This window comes from Tamandua tetradactyla, chromosome 21 (genome assembly GCF_023851605.1).
Source record: "Tamandua tetradactyla isolate mTamTet1 chromosome 21, mTamTet1.pri, whole genome shotgun sequence".
Lineage (NCBI taxonomy): Eukaryota > Metazoa > Chordata > Mammalia > Pilosa > Myrmecophagidae > Tamandua > Tamandua tetradactyla.
The window spans coordinates 8,969,390-8,993,110 of NC_135347.1; the positions used below are offsets into that span (position 1 = coordinate 8,969,390).

General features: G+C 40.2%; 1 protein-coding gene across 1 annotated transcript in view; it reads right to left on the bottom strand.

Moving 5' to 3' along the window:
• The window catches only part of HSD17B4 (hydroxysteroid 17-beta dehydrogenase 4), a 103,219-nt gene extending 89,347 nt beyond the window's left edge, over nt 1–13,872 (bottom strand). Inside the window, exons 1-2 of the mRNA XM_077138864.1 lie at nt 13,653–13,872; nt 8,441–8,494 (exon numbers count right to left, since the gene is read on the bottom strand). Of these exons, the coding sequence (XP_076994979.1) occupies nt 8,441–8,494; nt 13,653–13,710 (112 nt within the window). The 5' untranslated portion in view covers nt 13,711–13,872. The remainder of the gene's footprint in view (nt 1–8,440; nt 8,495–13,652) is intronic.
• Nucleotides 13,873–23,721: the final 9,849 nt, after the last annotated feature.

Sequence of the window (23,721 nt, forward strand, 5' to 3'; positions counted from 1 at the left end):
ATACCATCTTACACTGGTATGTTTGCATTTTCAAGGAACCTTCTCAATACAGGCTTTTAGGAGGTTGGCAGGAACAGTTGTTCCTATTTTCACCAACAAGGAAACAGTTTGGGAATGCTTACCTAATAAACCCCAGGCTCCAAGGCTATATGAAATGGCAAAATCTAGACCAGATTCTGGACTTACTACCATGCCATTCTGCTCTTCTAATGCTGTAAGCAACCTTCTTTTATTCTAAAAAAGAACACAATTACTTCCTATAAACAAAAATTTAAAAACCATTTGTAGAAAGAATAAAGGAAAAGATAAATCAGCCAACCAGCTAGATTTAATTTATGGTAAAAACAGTAATATTATGAAAGTAAATTATGATCTTTCTGGCTGAAGATATTAAACTATCCCAAAATGTGATATATTTATAAATTCTCCATACAAAATCTAGTTTATAACCCTGAAATTATTTTAAACACTAAATCTTTTGTCTATTTCTGCCACTTTAAGACAATGGCTTGAATAATCTATTAAAGATCACAGAAATTTTTCCCAAAACTTGATCCTCAAGAATTTACAAATACCTGCTATATGCCAACCACTAAAATGGGGATTTAAGGATCCAGGGAAACCTAAAACACATTTAGATCCTATAAAAGTATTCTATAAACAGGTAGATATCTTAAAATACAGTACGTAATTACAATAGATAGACAGCCTGATAATTAGACCGCGTATTTGTGAGAATGCCTACCTCCCCACATTCCCACAGCACTGGATATTATCGTTTTTTGTAGCCTGCCAATTTAATGACTACAAATTGTAGTTCATTTTAATTTTCATTTCTTTGAGCACCAGTAAGTTACCACTTTACTGTCATAGGCTTATTGGCCAATTATACTCTTGCTTTGCCTATTTAAATCCTTTGTCCACATTTTATTTGGGGTGTTTACCTTCCTTATAGATTTTAATCATTTATTATATGTGTCGCAAATCATAAATTTCTTTACTGAAATGTTGACAGAGATATAAAGATAATACTCAAGTGTCCTTGAGTATTAATATCACTGGATAAACATTATTACGTATATCGCCTTTCAGTGTTTTGTTACGTAAACCAGATTAAAAATTTTGGACTTTTTTTTTTTTTAGCTAAAGATAAACACCATAGTTTATTGAAGACTGCGAAACTATTTTTGTTACAAGTTGAAAATACATGCCTTCCAGAAATCAAAAGCAACAGCAGGCGTGCACACTGATGCTTTGGAGAAGCTGCACCACTTGAATTTGAAATGGGTAAGACGCATGGGAGAGAGGGAAATAGGGAAAAGGCAAGTTCAAAAGCCCAGCAGGTATCCATCCACCAACTCATTTCCCCAAGCCACAAAGCCATGGCCTCAGCTCCGCAGGCTCTCCTCAGTGGTCTGGTTACTGAAACAAGACTTAAGTGCAAATCTATAAATACACAAACATAGCCCCCAGCCATGGGCCAAATGGACTGGTCTTTAATAATCCTATTTGCTGTACAGAGCTTCGCTCTTAGAGGACAGTTACCTGTTCTTTCTCTCTGTGCTTCATCCCATCCTTGCCTGACTGTTAGCTTCAAGAGAATGTATGCAGAAAGCAAAATGCTCTCGGCCTCCTGATACTAAGCTGCTAAACCAATAAAGGGGGTATTTCCCCCATTTAGTTTGCACCAAAAAAAGGAAATCAAACTAGTCATCCTCTTCCTCAAACTGTCCGGCCTTCTCAAAACTCAAAGAATGCAGACACAAAAAAGTACTTTTAACCCTTGCCTCTTGCCACAGATAAAGGCTGTTAGCTGTTTCTTCGATGTTCTTCCAGATACGTCCATTTTTCTATGCTTGATGCCTTTTCCCCCATTTGGATAGTGTCCTATAGAAGACAACTACATTAAGAATCATTTCATTGATTTTAGAGCTATGGGCTAAACACGCAATTTTTCTTGTATTATATTTACATTCTGACTACTACCAAAAAGCCCTTGGGGTGACTTAAATATAAAACACATGACCAACCAGACTATTAAAGGAGCGGGGCCATTAACAAAATGTTATGTCAGAGAAAGACAAGCATATGGGAAGCCCAAGTGCTAATGGCAGTCACTCTTGTTGAGGGCAGTATTAAATTTATCCATAAACTTCTTGGAAAAAAGCCAAGGGAAAGTAGAAAGCACAAGATTGCCATACACTTCTCACTGTTTGATAGAAGAATACAATCACCCTAGTTTATCAGGAATCTTTTGCAGAATGGCCATAATTATATCTAATTATTTGAAGAACTATAAAGTGTGGCAATAAGTTTGAAGAGCAGTGTCTTGAATTGGGTCACTCTGATTTTCTTTGTCTGAACAAGAGATCATAAAAGGTATCCTTGAAGGGAGAAGAAAACTAAATGAGAGGCTGGGTTATCCAGAGTTTAGTCCTTTGACCTCTTACTCTGTTTACCTGTACTTGCTACTTCGGTAATCTTACCCAGTGTCCTGACTTTAAATACTATCTATAACCCGTGAATATTCAGATTTATATAACCAGCCTTGACCTGTCTCCCCAATTCCAGAGTCCTATATCCTACTGCCTACTTAATAGCTCCACTGCAAAGTCTAATCAGCATATTCACTCCCTGCCAATCTACTCCTCCTTTAGTCTTTCCTATGTCAGTAAATGGCCACTCTACCCTTTCAGGATGTTCAACTTGGGAACTCTGAAATCATCCTTAACTCCATTTTCCCTCAATAATCCACATACAAACCATCAGCAAATCCTGCCAAATCTACCTTCAGAACATATTCAGTATTTAACCTCTTTTCACATCACTTACTGCCCTGTCTAAACCCTATCAACTGTTATGTGGATTACTGCTGTAGCTTTTAACTGGTCTCTCTACTTCTACTCTTTTTTATATAGTTTTTAACATGGAAAAATAATAAACATACACAAGAAGAGTTAACAGTTTAATGAACCCAGTGCACCCATCATCATTCTCCATTTCTACTCTTGCTCACTGTTCTAGTTTGTTAGCTGCTAGAATGCAATACACCAGAAATGGAACAGCTTTTAAGAAGGGGAATTTAATAAGTTTCTAGTTTACAGTTGTAAGGCCATGGAAATGTCTAATTTAAAGCAAGTCTATAGAAATGTCTGATCTAAGGCATCCAGGGAGAGAAGGCCTATGACATTCAGGGTTTCTCTCTCAACTGGAAAGGCACACGGCAAATGCGGTACTAGCTTTTTCTCCAGGCTTCTTATTTCACGGAGCTCTTCCGGAGGCATATTTCTTCTACATCACAAAAGGTCTTCGGTTGCATGGGCTCTAGCTCTTGTCATTCTTTGTCACCTGTCATGGCTCTGCTCTCTTGGAATCTCATCATTCTCAAGTTTTCTCCAAAACGTTTCTCTTTTAAAGGATTTCAGCAAACTAATCAAGATCCACCTGGAAAGGGTGGGGTCACATCTGCCTCTAATGGACGGTTAATACCCATAACTGGATAAATCACAACTCTGTGAAGATAACCTACTCAAGTTTCTAACTTACATCATTTTTTTTGAATAGGGATTAAAAGAAATGGTTGCTCCCACAAGACTGATTAGGATTAAAACATGGCTTTTCTAGGGTACATACATCCTTTCAAACCAGCATACTTACCTACCTTTTCTCTACAGAACAACCAGAATGATTCACTTAAAGCTTAAATTAAATCTTGCTGTTCTTCTATTCACACCTTTCAATGGCTTCTCATCTCAGTTAGGACAAAAGCCCATCCTTACTCAGATCTAAACAGTTCTATGAGATCTGGTCTCGCATGACCTCTGTTCTCATCTCTCACTTTCGTTCCTTTCTATGACCTCACTCCAGCCACAATGATCCCCTTGCTAACCCTGAAACATACCAAGTCTGCTCCTGCCTGAGGACCCTGGCACTAGCTTTTCCTCTGCCAAGGACTGTCAAGTCCCAGATCTTATACAGCACTCCATTTCCTTCAGTTCTCGCCTCAAAAGCTCTCCATGAGAAGCTCTGAAAGAGAGCACTCATATAGGTCAATCATAAGAACAGGGAAAGAGGTTTCTTTTACCCTTCTTTCTTTCTGGGTTTCTTTTTTTTTTGTCAACTCCTGGCATTCAAGGGAAGCTCTGTCATAACACTGTCTGGATACCGGCTTAAGGAACAGATGCCTCAGGGTCTCGATTAGAGCAACAATACACTGAAATATCAAAATGTCCAGTCCAGGCTTCAACAAATAATTTCAAAACATACAAAGAAATAGGAAACGATGGCCCAGACAAAGTAGAAGATTAAAGCATTACAGAACAATGAAGAGGATTAGACCTGGGACATTCCAGACAAAGACTTTTTTTAAAATGACCCTAAATATGCTCAAAAAGTTACAGGAAAATATAGATAAAGAACTAAAGGAAATCAGGAAAATGACAGATGAATACAATGAAAATATCAATAGAGACAGAGAAATTATCAAAAGGAACCAAACAGAGTTGAAGACCATAGTTACAAATTAAAAATTCCCTAGAGAGGTCATCAGCAGATTGAAGCTGACAGAGAAATAATCAGTGAACTTGAAAATAAGAAAACTGAAAATCATCCAGTCTAAGGAGCAGAAGGAAGAAAGAATGAAAAAGGTGAAGAGAGCCTGAGGAACCAGCGGGACACCATCAAACATACCAACATACGCACTGTGTGAGCTCCAGAGGGAGAAGAGAGAACAGGGCAATGAGATTATTGAAAGAAATAATGGCTGAAAACTTCCCAAATTTAACGAAAGTCATGAACATACAGATGCAAGATACTCAACAAACTGCAAGCAGGATAATTCCAAATAATCCCACACTGTGCCATGCTGTAATCAAACTTTTGAATGCCAAAGATGAAGAGAGAATTCTGAAAGCCACAAGAAAGAAGCAACATGTCATGTAAGAAGGAGCCTTAATAAGACTTAAATGCCAGTTTCTCATTGGAAACCTTGAAGGCAAGAATGCAGTGACATGACATTTTAAAGTGCAGAAAGCAAAAAAATTGATAACCAGGAATTGTATATCTGGAAAACTGTTTTTCAGAAATGAAGGGGAGATTAAGAATTCCCAGATAAATAAAAGCTGAGGAACTCTGTCACCACTAGCCTCACTCCACAGTGATGCTAACAGGAGTGCTGCAGGTTGAAAGGAAAGGACACTAGACAACTGACTGAAGGCACATGAATAAAAGATCTCCAATAAAGATGATGATACAGGTAAACACCAATAGTACTGTATTTTTTATTTGTAACTCCATTTTTCACTTCCTGCAGGATCTAAAAGGCAAATGCATAAAATGTAATGATAAATGAATGATTTAGGATTCATAATGTAGAAGTATGCAATCTGTCACAAGAAGTAAAAGGTGGAGACAAAGGGGTATAGGCACGTAATTTATGTATTGTATTGAAGCTGTTAAATTGGTGCCAAGGAAAACAGTACTACTATAGATTAAGGATGTTAATTTGGGCCCCAAGGTAACCATAAGGAAAATATCAGAGAATATGCAAACTCAGGTCTAGAAAGTAGAGTACAGGTCACAGGGGACTGGGGGACTGGGAGACTGGGGGACGGGGCATAGGCAATGGGGAGTTAATGCAAACGCAGTATAGGGTTTGGGGTAAAGGGAAAGTTCTAATAGTAGATGGTGATGACAATACTACAACATAGTGAATGTGATTAATCCCAATGTAGGCATGTTCCTCCTGATCTTAATCCACATTCCTCTGAGTATGATCCCCTTATTAATAGGATCTCATGAAGATGTTAAGCTAAGATGTAGCCCAAATGAATGAGGCTGGGTCTTAATTCAGATTAATGGAGAGTTTACGAAGAGAAAGCCACGGGAAGTAGTTATTAACCAGGAGTCAGCAGAACCCAGAAGAGAAAGAAGAAGACATCCCCATGGATGCAAGGCAGTGATATAAGCCAAGAAACCCAAAGAATCACTATGGATACAAGGCAGGGATACAAGCCAAGGAATGCAAATAATCACTAACAGTCAACACAAGGATGTTACAAACTTTGGAGAGAATCTATTGCCTTGATGATGCCTCAATATTAGATTTCTTCTAGCCTCAAAACCATAAGCCAAAAATTTCCCATTGTTTAAACCAATCCATTGTGTGGTATTTGCCATAGCAGACTGGTAAACTAAGACAGTATGAGTCACAGGAGACACCTGGGATGGATAAGGACACTGTACATATGGTTGATTCATAATACGCTGGAATCCACATGTACTTTCTTATGATCTTTCTCCTATGCCATATGCTTGACTTATTCATTCAATCAGCATATATGTCTTGACTGATTACTAAACAAAACTTTATGCTTACTTTTTCAGCAAGTAATACTGATGCCTACTGGTTAAAAGCAGTTTCTGGCACCACAATGCAGGGATTTAAGACTCAGCTTTGCCTGTAACTATGAAACTGCAACGCAGAAAATAAATTATTTTTTTTAAATATTTTTACTGAGAAATCTTCACACGCATACATTCCATACATGGTGTATAATCAGTGGCTCACAATATCATTATATATTTGTATATTCATCATCATGATCATTTTTTAGAACATTTGCATCAATCCAAAAAAAAAAAACTCATATATACCATACACCTTACCCCTCCCTTTCATTGATCATAGTGTTTCCAACTGCTCAATTTATTTTACCCTTAGTTCCCCTATTATTTATTTCTTTTTTTTAAGAAATTATTTTAAAGGATTATAATTCCTTTACCCAAGGAGTTACTGCTCTAGTAGTTTTCTCTAACAGAAAACTCTCCACCTTTCTTACAGTTAAAGAAGAGGTTCTTTTTATTGGAATGTGCATAGCAAAGAATTAACTTTACTCAAAGAGAGTTCTAACCTTTATCCTCAGCTACTGGGAAGTGATTTCCAGACCCCTGGACTATACTGCCTAACAGAAGTATTACTGTTGGCCTAGGGGTTTTGGCCATCAGACAGCCTAACTGTGATTTATAATGGGGGCTTTGAGTCACACCATATGAGTTTCAACCTCTGGAGGAAATGGAGATTAAATGTATTAGTTTGACGAGGAGGAATTGGAGATTAAAGGTCAGTCATGCCACCAGTGTCTTATCGAACCCCAATAAAACCCTGCACAACAAAGGCTCAGATGAGCATCCCTGATTGGCAATACTCTGTGCATATATCACATATTATGCCCAGGAGGAGGTAGTATCATCCACAACTCCAAGGGGAGAGGACAATTAGACGCTCTTGGTTGATTTTAATCTGTGTCCTTTTGCTATAATAAAACTGAAAAGTATTGCACTTTCCTGAATTCTGTGAATCATTCCAGCAAATTATCCAACCTGATGGTCACCATAAATATTCTCAGAATGGGGCTAGCTAGTCTTGGCAGCCCTCAAACTCTGGTAATTTTTGTTCGGCTCCGCATAGTTTTTACCTTAGTAAACAAAAAAAGAGTAGTGAAGAGTAATGAGCAAACCTAGAATGTTATAATGCCATAGAGAGGCACATACATTCACACTGACAAAGAAAAACATAGCGTATGAAGTGCCCTGCCGGGATCTTTGTTTAGAAAGCCTGGGTGCATGCTTATGTTTTTGTTATACACATCTTCACGAACGAATTGGGGTAGACGTGTCTCTCTATATTCCCGAGTAAAATGAAGAAAAGCTGGGCTTAAGGGATGACTGTGAATCAGTGATTTTATTCCTGGAAAGATAATATTGAATTATAGTATATGCCCCACCCACCTTGCACTATTCATTTAGTTATTCCCACAAAGGTTTGGCTGTGGGCAAATCCACTCCTGTGTCCACCCATTTCTCAAGTACATCTGACCAGCCCAAACCATTTAGACTACTACAAATTCTACCTTTGGGATTCTTCAGCACAGTATCCTCCAAATGACGTCTCACATGATGAAACTAAAACTCATCTATTTGCCCCCTCAATTTAAAAATGAATAAATAAAGCTTCCAAGTGAAAAAATTATGAAGAGGTAAGAAACCCATACCTCACACTCCCTGACTTCAGACCTCCAATTCCTCAAATTCAGTTATTTCTTACTCTTATCAATATATTTACACTTCCATGGACTATCATCTTGCACCAGCAGATGAGCCTTCTATCTCAAATAAATACAGCATACAATTTACTATATTCAAGAATTCTTTTCTATACAATGAATGCCTGCCCAACTTTATCAATTCTGTTAAGTTAAAAAGTCTGTAAAATTAGTTTACTTAAACCTAACTCAAGGGGAAAAACATTTTGTTGACAGAACTAAAAACTGGGGATGAAATTTGAGGTTGACAAATTATTTGATGGAAAGACAAAGGTGATTTGTGAAGACTGTACTTTAGTTACCAGCAACTGATTTTTAAAAAAGACACATCAACTTACCAACAACTGATGCACCTCTTTCTGCAAAAGCCAAGGCATAGGCTCGGCCCAGTCCTAATTAAAAACAAAATAATCAGAAAGTTTAGCAAATGTCAGCATAATTTTATAATCTACTCAACTCAATTCCCATTTAAAAGTAACTTCTGAGCAATTAATTCTATTACAATGGAAGTCTTCATTGGTAGTCTCAACATCTATTTCATTCTCTTCTATTCGCAGAAGTTAGAAAATTTAAAACTACATCTAGTTGCTTGGATGTTAGATGTGAATTGGGTTCCATCATTGGACACATTTGCATGAAATTTGGAAGGTGAAGTAAGACAGAAATCACCATTCTCTGACTTTGGTTGTCACTCTGGTTAAGAAGCTGATTTCCCTGCAGTTTGTTGCAGTGGCAACAGCAGTTGTAGCGGAATTTCTTGATGTGGCTCTCTAATCCCTGCCTGGCAGCTTCCATTCTCCAGACTCCTGGTGTCCAGTAGCTATTTTGGCAGTGTCAGAGATTCACTAGTCCTGGTCCAGCAAGTCCCAATGGCAGTGTCATACTAGCAGCATCCTAATGGACACAGTTCCATATTGTTCCAGCAGCCATTCTAGAGAAAGTGCCTGCCTAAAACCCATCTGTTGGCGTTAAGTCCTTTCTGACTTAAAATATCTAGAAATTTCCATATCCAGCACTGAACCTTGACAATACAATTATCAAATACAAAAATTATTTCTGATTCAAAGGAAATGCAGTAAATATTTATGTACAAAAAAAGTAATATATCTATATAAGATTTATGGGCATAAAATATCTCAGGAAGAATACAGAGACTGAAATTTAGTCTCTGAGGAATGAAACTTGGCAACTAGAAGCCAAGGATGGAATTTTTTAAAACCATGCACAATCTTAAAAATTTAAGTTAATTGATAAATTAATAAATTTAATTAATAATTCAAATTAACTGATAAGTAAGTAACAAACTGAAATGGATAAATTATCAATCTTTTCTAAAAGGAACACAAAATATTCTATGTGGGACATGACTCCCAGGGGTGTGAACCTTCCTGGCAACATGGAACAGAAATCCTACAATGAGCTGGAATTCAGCATGAAGGGATTGAGAAAACCTTCTCAACCAAAAGGGGGAAGGCGAAATGAGACAAAATAAAGTATCAATGGCTGAGAGGTTCCAAAGAGATTCAAGAGGTTATCCCGGAAGTTATTCTTATGCATTAAATAGCTATCACCTGTTCATTTAAGGTGTAATGGAGAGGCTGGAGGTAACTGCCTGAAAATGTGGAGCTGTGCTCTGGTGGCCACGTTTCTTGAAGATAATCGTTTGATGATATAGCTTTCACAGTGTGACTGTGTGGTTGTGAGAGCCTTGTGTCTGATGCTCCTTTTGTCTACCTTATTGATGGACAAATAAAATATATGGATTAAAAATAAATAAATAATAGGGGAAACAAATGTTAAAATAAATTTAGCAGATTGAAATGCTGGTGATCGGTGAAGGGGAGGGGTAGGGGGTATGGTATGTATGAATTCTTTTGTTTTCTTTTTATTGCTTTTTCTGAATTGATGCAAATGTTCTAAGAAATGACCATGATGATGAATATACAACTACGTGATAATAGCATAAATTATTGGTAAATATAACAAGAATGGAATGATCATATTATAAGAATGCTTGTGTTTGTATGTGGTTATGTATCATAAATAAAAAATAAATATCATGGTCAGGTTCATGTCAACTTGGCCAAGGGGTTGTACCTGTTCATTTGGTTGGGCAAGTGCTGGCCTGTCTGTTGCTATGAGGACATTTCATAGAATTAAATCATGATCACGTCAGCTGCATCCACAGCTAATTCCATTTATAATCAGCCAAGGGGAATGTCTTCTGCAATAAGTGATGCTCAGTCTAATCACTGGAAGCCTTTTAAGGAGGATTCAGAAGAGACAGGTTCTCTTCCTGCTTTGGCTGGCGAGCCTCTCCTGTGGAGTTCATCCAGACCCTTCATTGAAATCATCAGCTTCACAGCCTGCCCTGCAAATTTTGGACTCTGCGTTCCCATGACCACATGAGACATTTTTATAAATTTTATATTTGCGAGTATTTCCTGTTGATTCTGTTTCTCTAGAGAACCCTAACTAATACAATAAATAAATTAAATTAAATAAATAAATGAACACAAAATATAAAGTTTTCCAAAACTAAAAGTATCACCAAATAAATTGTTTTATCATTTAAATCACTCTGAATGGATAAGAACTCAGCCACACAAGAACAAAATTTTTCTCACATTTTATCAGATAAAAGCAACAACACTTGCTCTAAACATGAGGTTTTTAGAGAAATAAAATACTCATGACCAGCATGCACAAAGTTAAGGTAAACACAGTGGAAAATAATCAGATGACAGGAACAGAGTAGGTCTCTAGCAGATCTTAATCTAATCAGAGAAGTGTCTCAACTTAAAACCAAGCTATACAATTCTCTCCAAAGATATACAAGTGATCTTTTATCTTAAAGAGCCATGCAGACTGTACACAAATGTGTATATAAAATAAAAAGTAGCAGCCTCCTCTCTTCTCCCACACCATTAGCCTATTAACAGTTTGGTAAGAATCTTTCCGTGTTCTTGTATCTGTGCCTATACAAACATTATTTAATACTTCATGTGACTAGTCTGCCTCCCCAATTACACAAGAAGGTCTCTGAAGGCTGAGACTGAAAGTGGCATTCTTTCATATTCCCAATGGCCAGCACACCTCTGCAATCAAAATGCACGCACCAAAAATTAATCCAAGAGCCTCCATTTTGTTTTAGTCTTATCTCTCTTACTCCTCAAGTCATTTTCAATATCAATCATCCTCTCTTCTCCACTTCTTTTTCAACCTTAACTTCTTTAGTACTGTCAATCTCAGTTGACTGTTTCCTCAAAATGCTTGTTCGGTGTCTTCTTCAGTGGTTTAGACTCTTCCCCACTTCCCGTTAACAAAGAGCTCTTAGGAATGGTTCCCTAAACTATTTCACTCTCTAGCTTTACTCATCAGAAGAATTCAGATGGCTTCAAAATCGCTCCCCTGACTTCAGATTCTCCAAGTACCCATGCATTTATCACTGTCACTGAAATCTACAATTTAAGATATATAATAATCATCTTAAATTCAAAATGGCCAGACCCCCTTCCTCCATTGCTCAACTCTACCGGTCTCAAACAGCCTCATCCCCAACAACCTCTATCGTAGGCTGAAAAACACCCCTGTATATACCGTCAATCATAGCAAGACTGTTTTACTTCAAGCCTGCACAATTCTAAACTCCTCCTTTCGGGTCTCCCATTAAATGATTCTGTATTCCAAGTTAAACAACAGCCCCTGAAAAGTATGGAGCTATTTCTATTCACCTCTAGAATGTGAGTGGGATAGTCAGGCGAATCATTCTCATACACAGGCCCAACAGGCGTTCTCAGCCACCCTCCAGGATGTTCAGCACTGTCTTGATTCTATAGGTACAGATGCCTAAATGACAGCCCTAAGACCCCAAAGATAACATCTCTATTATAGGGATGGAATTTAGATCTTTATCTCCCTTCCCCAATGATGAACTAATATGGGACTTAATGACCTTCTCAACTTCACTAAAACATTACATCCCTCCCTCAGATTATCATTCAAGGCTATCGAGGAGTGATTACATCATAATCCAGGCAATGGAAAGTCTGAAGGGCTCTTTAAAATAGGTACTGGTTTATGAACAGCAGGAGTTAAGTTCATAATTATCTAGTCATATTTTCTTTTTGCTTCCCCAAACCAAACAAATTAGCATTTATTTAATGATATAGAATAGGAAACAGAATATTTCAGAGTGCACTGCATGTACATAGGTCATAAACCTGCTTCAAATATAGATGGGTATGTATAAATGTGCATGTGTACTGTGTCCTGGTGTAAAATATATTTCATACTGTGAGTCACTGACACACAGGATTAAAACATGGAGTGTATCGCTCAATTATTTCCATCAAAAGCAAAGTGTAAACAAAATGTTTCTTAAAAGCATGAGCATTTTAGAATAAATATGGCTCTAGATCTGAAATACTTGGCCATCAATTAATACTAAAACCATTTTCTGAAAGGCAACATTATAATCCATTTTATCAGTGGAGATCTGAAAGTACATAAGAATTAACAGAATTTCATTGTGACTTTTAATACATAATTCAAATTAACAGTGTATTAGATACACCGTAGGTATAACGTGCTGCCAGTAGGGATTTGAAGGTGCATAATGTCAACCCTGCACTTGGGTGTTTAGAGGTCACCCGCTTGTGGGAAACCAACGTAAAATCTCACTGCAGAGCATTTTTATGGGTGTGAGTGACTGTTTCATACATAAATCTCCACTACTTTGCCTCTCCTGAAGCAGAAGATACTGCAATTTTCCCACCGGCTGGCTCACTTCAGAAGTCTCTGCTCTCCTAGTTCCCCAGTGGTCCCCAACCACTCCCATTTCATTCCACTAAATCTGCCTGACCCCTGAGGTCATCTGAACATACAACTTTTGCCAAGTCCTCAGTGAACTTTTTGAGTATGGGGCATCTGAACACACAGCCTTTGCCAAGCCTTCAGTGGACTTTGAGTATTGCATGCTTTGCTTGCTAAGCATAAACTCCAAAGACTCTTATCAGATGCCCTTTCAGGAAGGCCCTCTCAAGAACTTAAAATCAACCGACAGAGGGAAAAAGACATTAAACGACTGACTTTTCAAAGGCGAGGGGCTGACATCTCTACTCAAGGGGAAATTCTCAAAGATTGTGACACAGACTTGTGACAGTCTGCTGGTACAAACAGTCGCAATCGATGAGCGCCAATGAGCGTCAAGAACCGTTTTCATCCAGTTCTGCAGCCCGCAGGCCTGACCCGGCCCCTCCCCTCAGTAAGACATGGGGTCGTGGGAAGCGGGCTGCACGCGACTGTGACCACACTTGTGGCCGAGCGCTGCTGGCACCCCACCCCACCCCCACCCAAGGCTCGCCAGCCCCATCCCTCCTCCTCAGCATATTCGGCGCCTGGAGAACAGCCTTTCCCCGTCCTCCGCAACCATTCCACTCGGCCCAACAGCTCGGTGCCCACCCCCGACTCCCACCTCCCCCAGGCCGCCCCAGCCGGCCCGCAGCAGCAGGGAGGCGCGCGCCCGGAGGCCAACGCTGGCGTTCTCACCTCCCCCGGCGCCGGTGACCAGCACCACCCTCCCGTCGAACCTCAGCGGCGTGGACATGTTCCGAGCTGCAGCGAAACGCACAGACACACACACAGGCACACACACAGACGGAAAGGAGACGGAGCTCTGACTGCTGAGCGAGGACGAGAGGCGTGGCGGGGCAGGTCGAGAGTGACCTGCCAGTTTCTGGGGAAGTAGTGGTTTTCCCAAGGGCGCCCGCGCCAGGTTCCCTGGGCCTTCTGGGAAATGTAGTCCAGCGTTGCGCGCACGCGCGGCGGGCAGTAGCGGAGGAGGCTAGGCCGGCTCGGTAGCTAACACCGAGAGGAGTTCCTGGGACGCCCTGGTGGAAGGCCGATTCAGCGCTCTGCGGGCATCCATCCAACTAGCGTTTCAGGGGTTAGACACTGACCGAGGGAAATAGGACGCAGCCCCATCCTTGAGCAGTTTTCAGCGATAGTCCCGACAAAAGTCACCCTTAACTTTGGTAGAAGTTTCTCAGAATGTGATCCCTTGGCTCTCTTTTTGTGAAAATCATCCATGAACTGGAAGCAACAGAGTGTCCTGGACCCTCACCACTGACCTCCTGTAATAGAATCGCAGGGGACAAAAAATTTCAAGTGTTCCCAAATGATTTCTACACTTGTACATAGGGAGTCATGCATTCATTCAATAAATAGGCATTTATTATCTATTGGGGGCTAGGTACTGGAAGGTTTTAAGATATGAGGTATTTGAGAGGAAGGAAAGTAGACCAAATGATTTTAAGTGAGCATGTTTTATTGGCTGCGCTCCCGGGCAAAGCTCTCACCGAACCCAAGATGCAGTGAGGTGAGTCTGCACCCGGGTTTTGGCGAGTGCAGTTTTTAAGGGCAGGGGTTAAGTGATGGCATGAAAAGGGCGGCACATTCCAGAAAATAATTGGAACAGATTTACATAGTGGAAATAGCACTTCGTGCCCCATCGTAGCGATTGGTTGGCAGTCAGCAAGAGAACAGATAGAGTCTATTAGGAAACCTTTGGAGACCAGAAGTAAGGCATAGGAAATGTTGAAGAGGAAAAAATGTGAGATATATTTGGAAATGGAGCCATTATGTCTTTGTGACTGATTGGATGGGAGTACAAGGGAGGAACTACTCCCTTAGTAAATAAAGCCCATATTTCTTGCTTGAGCATCTAGGTGTGGTGGGTAAGTTTATCAAAATAAGGAAAGGCAGGGAAAGAGTAGCTTTTGGAGGGAATAGGACTTCGATTACTTACAAAGTGCATTTGGGAAAGGGTGACATGGGGGAAGTGAACCTATGGCTAGGAATGCCTACCAGACAGAGCTCTGGGAGTTTGGTTTCAATGTGCAGGCAGAGCAAGGAAGTCTCTCTGCAACTCATGCCTAACTCCCCAAAGAGTATGTCTCTTCAGTGACCGCTCACAGCTTAACCGACACTTTACACTCACTGCCGTGTGAGTACATCAGCCTTATGATGTCTGACCCGTAAATTCTGGTGCTCACTCAAACCCAAGGAGGCAAGCCTGGAGGCGCTAAGCCAAGCACAGACAGACTCTAGTCCTAGTGGTAAGGAAGAGGTGCACTCTGGGAGTCCTGGGCCAGAAACTTGCCCCACCCAGCACCACCTCCAACCAATGGAGTGAGTGCCCAGAGGGGAAGCCCTGCTTCTCCCCTGAACAAAGGTGCCGCCCCGGTTCGGACCAATGGCATTCCGCTTTGCTTACTGGCCATGGGGAATGTCGGCAGCCCAGTCCATGGGCATTTTGAATGCAGTCTCAAGTGGAAGTATAAATATGAACTTTGACTTGAACATTGGGGAATCTTTATGCTACCACATTTAGGTTTCGAAATTCTTGGCCATGCCACAAGAAAGAATTCAAGGACACACCACAGACAGCAAGCAGTCAGAAAAGAGGCCTTCTCTTTTCTTCTTTGTTAATCTGGAAGCCCCACATACTTTTAAGGAAGAAAGAGAAAAAGGCAGATTTCCACACCAGTGCCCAGGGTCCTAGGTTGCCAGCCTGCCAGTCCAAATCTTGGACGCATGGGATTGGGCCCCTTATCCCCAGGAGTCTCCAGAGTCCTTGAACTCAGGGGATGGCTAGCCTGATACCATTGCGAAGCTGCTGAGCCAACCCACGCATCTTCCTGGGTATCTGTGGTCTTAAATGACTACCTAGAGCACTGCTTAAAAGAGTAGAAAGGATCTGCCTGCAGACAAAGAAACTTTAGGGAGGGGATCTCCGGGTGCCAGCCCCTGGGGGTTGTGACGATTGAAGTAGAGAGAAAGGACATGCAGCAAGGAGATCAGGCTCCTTGTACGAATGTGGCTCAGTATGCTTTTCAGGCAGAGGAGTCTAGGTATGGACATACTGTAGGACATGGCCAGGAGTGAGACTCTCTCAATCCCCTACAGCAGAGATCTTTTTCAAGAAAGGGAAACAAACCCAACAGCCTGTTTCCCCCCGTCAATGGTTTTAGCATACACTTGAAGGTGATAAAGAGAGCTAATAGCAGAACCTGCTGGGACTTGAGATGTAGTAGTGGATGACACAATGGAAAGACCTGGACAGAAAAAGTGAGATGCCGGTCATGAAAGCAATGCCTCGAGCGAGTGGTGAGCAAGAGGGCTTGCATGTTTGGGGATTTACAGGCTCTTACAAGCTCAGGATCACCCATCAGGATAGCCAGAGCGTTCATTTACCCTGCATATCTCACTTCTGGCTTTCAGGGGGAGACACTCTCATGGCAAGGGAGAGAATTTCTGTACAGGAGGTGAAAAAAGGGACAGATTCATCAGGAGGGTCCTCAAAGGGGAGGAAAAGAGAAAGTGTGGGGAATTTTTGGAAAGCCAAGGGAGGGATTTGATGTGGCTCCCATTGGACTCCTGCTCAACATGGGGAGAAGCCCCCAGTCAGGTCCCAAAAGGCGGTGTCACCTGCTGCCCTGAGCCTCCTCAGATCTACATGGAATGAAGATCTTCCTCTGAGATGGAGGGAGCCAAAGGCTCACAGTAAACCAAGTTTATGTTCTGGGTGAGCCAGATCACAGCCCCTGGATTCCTAGAGACACCGAGTTGCCTGAAGGCATAGAACCAGATAGCAATAAGCCAAGCAAAAGGATAAAAGCAAAAAGCACACAGCCAAGCCTCCTGGTACGCACCAGTCCACACATCAGAGAGAAGTATCTCCTGGCTGGCTCATCAAAACCAGATTTATGTTTCCAGGTCCTTGGCCATGCTGCAAGAAGGAATTCAAGGGCACAACCCAGAGAGTAAATGGGCAGAAAATTTCTTGGATACAGGCAGGCACTCTCTCAAGAAAAGAAAGATGAGAGGTGAGAGGCAATGTGATGCCTTTGCTTATACAGAATGGCTTTACTTATTCCCCTCCCCCTTCCTTGGCCAGGGTTTTCGATTCTACCTTCCCTTCTCTCCAGGCTGGTGACTGGTGGTAGATAGTTCATTCTGGTGGGCCGGTTGGCTTCTCCCTTCTCCGTAGGTGACTCACTCAAATGAAGATCGTTTGGCTACAGATGGGTTAGCTGCCTCTGAGTTCCCACCCCCCAGCCCCCAGAAGGTTGTCTGTCCAGAACACAAGACCCTCCTGGCTTTGTTTAACTTTCCCTGCCCATGGACTCCTTCACAGTATTTTCTCTTCCTTCTCCTCCTGTTCTAGCCTAACCCACTTGGTTTGCATATAAACCCCAGTGGTAACTTTGATGTTCATACCACTAGTCCCAGCAGGAAAAGCTGATTTGGATAAGGTAACTGAGCAGAGCCAAATTTCCTCAAGCTGCATGCCAGGAGGCAGCCTATAGGGTTGTTTAAATCCCAAGCTCCACTGTGGTACAAATTCCCAGATCACCTCGGTGGAATATCTGTTTAGATCTTGTGTTGTGTCTTTCTTGTTTAATCCAATGAACCCGTATTCTTCTTTTAAAAAGAAGGAAAGAAGAAAAAAGAAGGGTGGGCATATTATTCCTACTTTCAGAAATTTTAATTGTAAAATCAACCCAATTATGACCTAGAAGGTGCATGCAGCTACAGGTCCACACCAGGTACAAGAATTAAGCCTCTCTTAACTTTGCTGGGGAGCCTAAAGTTGTTTTCCAGCCAAAATGACCACAAGTAGGTGCTGGCTAGTCTCTAACTAGAGATAACAGGTGCAAGTAAATGCAGTCTTTACGATAGTACTGCCCAATAAATATTTCTTGAATAAGAATTAGAGGTGATACAGATTTAGGAATTGCTGTCATGTAAGTAGAGAGAGATATATATACTTTAACTATAAAATAGTGTTGCTATTGCAAATTGGAATGGTAAATAGCTTTACTAGTACTTAAACTCCCAACTTACTCAGGAAACTACAAAGAAGTTGTAAAGAAAAATTTTACAACAAAGAAGAAACAAAGAACAACTGAGGTAGGCTGACATGTCAAAGAACATCTGTAGTGCTGTTAAAGATCCCCTTGCTGTGATAAATGAGTCAAACTGATGCCAGCAACTCTGTTATTCTTTACCAGATTAACACAAATCTTGAGGTTGCTAATTAATGGACTATGATCCAAAGGTACCCAATCCACATCCCCCTCTCAGCTCATGCTTTCCTCATAACTCACGTCTTCCTCTACCCTCTCCCTCCTCCTACATCCTCTTTACAAACTGTCTCCTTGAACCCAGCGCTTTGAGAAGCAACCTCCTTTTAGTTCTGCTCCGCATGCTATTTTAGCTCAATACCTTCCTGTACTTAGGTTTCCAGAGTCTGTTTCCAGCATAACACTATGTATAGATGGATTATTTTCTCTAATGATCTATCTTGCTCTCAGGATCCCTTTCTTGAGGAAGGGGAGACCAAAAAAATGGAACTTAAACTCTCCAGTTAAAGGTAATTTGGTCTCTGGGGTAAATGCCATCTTTCAGGATTTCTCCCTCTTTTTTCTTCTCCTAGCCTAAATGTCACCTTAACATAGAGGGAAGGTTCGGCAGGGGTGGGGGACCTCAGATCTGTGCGGTGGTTTTTAAAGCCATGCTGACCTCTGCTTCTCTCCTCTGGCCACTGACAAAGTGAGTGGCAGGTTAAATTTATGGTTTATTCTCTCAACATAATTGAGGGATTTCAGTGGCCCTTGCCCTTAAAAGAGAAACATCCATAAAGTCCTAGCAAGGAGGATAACTTAGAGGAGTTCTGACCACCAGGAAGGATAAGGAGAAGTCTTATAGAAAGTGGATGGAGACAGATTAGGAGGGCCAATAACAGGGTGTGTGGTCTATTTGGTTCTTCAGTGACCTGGCACCAATTACAAAACTCTTGACCTTTTGCCTAAAGAGATGAGGCAGATATTGCCTTGCCCCAACTCATATTTCTCATATGTAAATCAGTACATGGGCTTATGTCTTCCTAGAATCTCCAGAGCTTTATTTCTTACTCTCTGTACTATTTTAATAACTTCTATGTGAGTCTAAAATTATTTCAAATTAAAACTTTATTTAAAAACAAACAAATATATATATGTATATATATTCCTTCCATGCCAGGCAGGAGTCAAGGGAGACAAGAGTAGAATCTTAGCTCACTCACCACCTAAACAAGCAACAAGCCACTGCCACTCTGCTGCAGTCACCCAATGATGGTTAAAGTTCCCCTGCAAGGCAAGTATACCACACACCCTGTTATTGGCCCTCCTAATCTGTCTCCATCCACTTTCCAGTAAGACTTCTCCTTATCCTTCCTGATGGTCAGAACTCCTCTAAGTTGTCCTCCTTGCTATGACATTATGGATGTTTCTCTTTTAAGGATTACAGTCCTAAGAGAGAACTAAACTTTATGCCTTAGCCCTAATGGTGTATGGAGCGCTGGCAGAGCATGAGGGAAGATATACGGAGGGTCATTTAACAGTGTTCCTTCCTCTTTTGCTGCTCAGTAAATGAACCCCATTCCTATTGTTGAATATCCCACCTATTTCCTACCTCTGAGGCAGAAAATGCCAGCTCTTCACCTTTCCAGCCTCCTTTGCAGTCAGGTGCAGCATGTGACCTAGTTCTGCCAATCAGGTGTTTCCTCCCAAGGCTTTGAATGGGAAATTAATGAGTGATGGGGAAAAAGAGAAGCTACACAGAATTCATTCTGATGATGGCTGGTGGAAACAGAAGTGGCATCAATTCTAGTTGGAGTGTGCAGGATTCAATGGCAGTATCTTCATCAGACTAATTCTGGGTATGACTTGGGCATAGTTCCTGGCTGCAAAGCCACTAACTCAGGCAGACATGAAGTTAAACAATTGCTTCTATTTTTAAAAAATATATACCCCTCAGAAAAAGTCTTTTTGCACTGGTAAGCGCCTGATCAGGTCAAATAAAGACAACATTGCAAGTATGGACTCTGCTTCTCTGAGAATGAGGCTTTGAAGAAATTCCAGCCCTGTTCTACCTCCCCCAGTGACGTCTAGGTTGCTGGTTTTGAGTGATTGTGAGCTATTGGTTTTCAAAGCTACAAAGGAGCTTGGGGGGTGAGGAATGAGAATACAGCATGTTACAAATGCCAAAAATATCTATATTCTTATGGGCACTCAGCAATTTTTCTTGAATGAATGCTCCCTGAATTGCTGCAAGCTATTGACTAATATTCACAGCTCTGAAAAAGTTATTCTGATGATTTCTGCCAGTTTTCTCATTGCTTTTATAAAAGAGAAAATTTTTGGAAGTCCTTATTCTGCCTTTTTTTTTCTGATGGCCCTGTGGTATAGTTTAAAGTGTAATAACAGGCATTTTTCTAATCCTTCTTACTATTAATTGTGAAGGTTTTCTTACAGAAATTATTTGACTATATATCTGACACTCGGAATTTACATTTGAAAATTGTGACTACTTCAACACCAAGATGATAAAGAGAATATGTATCCAACTAAGTCCTTTAAATTCTTTAACCTCAAAATTAACTGTTATTTTTAAATACCAACATTTGTAAACATATCCCTTTAAACAGATAGATTTACATTTGGACACATGAAAATGAAGAATTTGGGGAAAATGTCAGGAAACAATATCTGGTTATTAAAATGCTGGAAGTGAGAGGAAAGAAAAAAAGAACTTGGACTTTAAATACAAGTAACTGAATGATCTGTGATCATCATTTCTGTCACCATCATTGATAAATATTTCTGAACATCTGTTGTGTCCAAACAAGGCACTGGAGAAGCACTTGTTTATTAAAATGTATGTAATATTTACTATTATTATGAGAAGACAAATGTCACAGACTCAAAATTTTGAAATATGTCTTTATCATTTACTAAAATTAGGGTGCAGAAAGAAATGAGGAAAGTGCTCATAAGCCAGAATTCTGGCAAATACACCTTCAGTTCCTCACAAGTCAACTTCACAGTGTTGACACTGATCAAAAGTGGTGAGTTCTCTTGTCCGGTGAGTTCAAATGACCAATTCCTTAGCCACCAGGGTTTCAAAGAGAGAAAAAGTTTATTGCTAGACATGAAGCAGGAGATCAGAAGGCCTATAGTCCTAAAAATATGTCTTTCTAAACAGTAATAACTCTCATAGCTTTATAACATCAAAAGATAGGCAGGTTTTAAGATGATAAGCACAATAACTGGAGATGAGGTTAGAGATGATCTGATTATTGAGCATGTGCAGATTGATTACATTCTCAGTCACAAGATGCCTGTAGGAAAATGGTGGCCTTAATATGACGTTGGGCATGATTTTTAGTATGAGGTATTGGTCCTTTATAGGTTAAAGTTTAAGCTACTGTGCCTGTCAGGCAGACAAATTTTGGTAAGATCCAGTTCTGTCTAGCAGGATAGTTTCAGAATTGGGATGGATTAGTTCTGGGTTGACCGGAGGCCTTTCAAATTAATAAACATTAGAGACTGTCTTCAGTCATCGTGAAACTCTGAAGTTGAAAAACAGGATAAGGGGATACGAGTGGGGGTCACTCACAAGGTTTTTATAATCACAGATAAAGGCTATGTAGTTACACAATCATTATCAGAGACCAAAACAGCTCAGAAATTTCAGGTATTTTCCTCTAACATACAAGAAAGTAAAAAAATATATGTATCTATATAATAATGCAGGAATCATAATCGTTTCTTAAATCCTGACTTCTCGGTTGTGGTCTCTTCCTACAGAAGGACGAGTCATGATTCTCCACTCCACCTCTTTGAGGAACAGCTTTGGGATCCACAGGGGAGGCAGACCTTGTACTCACAAGTGAACAAACTTCAAAAGAGGATTTGAAGTATAAAACTGAAAGTATTGTTTAAAATAGGACAAATATGTATTGGAAACAAGAGGAGGGTATAATAATAAAAAAATATGTTCCAAAGGAGTAACAATGGCTATGTAAGGTTTCTTTAAATTGAGTTGTCAACTGCATACGTGTTCTTTTGATTATGGAAAGGCTGACTTATTCATCACTCTGTGCTAGAGGCTGTCCTAAGCGCTTCTCAGGTATTCACTCATTGAACTCTCAAAGCAACCTCTTGAGGTAGTGTCATTATTTAGCTTAATTTTACAGCTGAGGAAACTGAGGCCTACAGGCAAGACTTTTTCTTGAGTATTGGGTCATAAAGTGCCTGCATCTTCTATTTTTTACTAGACAACAACTACTGTTTTGAAAGTGGTTGTACGAACAGCACTACCACTAGTAGTGTGTAAGTGTGTTGGTTGTGTCATACCTTCAACAACACTTGATGTCATTCGACACTTTAATTTTTGCTTATTTAGAGGAAAAAACTTTCAGTGAAATTTTTCTCATTGTGGTTTTAATCTCCATTTCCCTAATTAAGAACGGGAAATAATCTCTATTTCCCTAATTAGAAAACACATTTTCCTATGTTTTATGAGTGGTTTAATGTCTTCTGTGAAATCTTTTGCTCATTTTGCTGTGGGAATTGCTTATTGCTTTTTAAGGCTTCTTTATAAACAGAATATTAATTTTTTGCTATTGTTCTGAAAATTTCTTCTCCCAGCTTATGATTTGTCCTTTTACTTTCTTGATTTTTACGTAGTGAAATTTATTAGTCTTTCCCTTTATAGTTTGTAATGTTGATGCCCTGATTAAAGAAATGTTCCTTATCCTAAGATCAAAATGATATTATCCTATATTTTTCTCCAAAACTTGCATAATTTACCAACAAAATGTAAGTGTGTCATCTATCTATAAGTTGCTTTTGTGTATGATGTGAGAAATGGTTTCAGTTTTATTTTTTCCCTATATGGACAACCAATGTTTGAGCAACGCTTATTGAAAATTCTATCCTCTGCCTTTAATCTGCAATCCAGAGCTAATGTAAGTCAAGTTTTTATTTACGTGTACCTCTGTTTCTGGAGCCTCTATTCTGTTTGGTTAGTGTAGTAGTCAGGATTCCTTAAGGAAACAGAAGCAACAGGAGATATCTATAAATAGTATGAGATTTTATAAAAGTGTCTTACACAACTGCAGGGATGCATGAGTCTATATTCTCTAGGGCAGGCTGCAATCTGGCAACTCCTGTGAAGGTCTTGGGTGAATTCCCCAGGAAAGGCTGGCTGGCTGAAGTAAAGATGAAAGTTCTCTCTGCTGATTGCTGAAATCGTCACGTCTTCCTTAAAAGCCTTCAGCTGATTGAACAAAATATCTCTCGTTGCAGAAGACATTCCCCTTAGTTGGCATAGATATAATCAGCCATAGATGCAATCGATTGTGACTGATGCTATAAGTCCACAAAATGTCCTCACGTTAACGGTTCAGTCGGTGCTTGCTTGACCGGACAACTGGGCACCATCACCTGGCCAAGGTGACACATGAACCCAACCATCACAGTTAGTCAATGTCTTTAGCTCTGCAAACAAACTGTCTCAATTACCATAGCATTATAATAATTCCTAATATATTGTAAGACAAGTCTTCTTACATTGTTGCTCTCTCAGGAACGTCTTGAGCATTCTTGGACCTTTCTCTTCCATATAATAAGTTTTATAAACAATTTGTCAAATTTCATAATTAACAAACAAACAAAACCTGCTTGGATTTTGATTGGAAAAACAATTGAATGTATAAATCAGATTA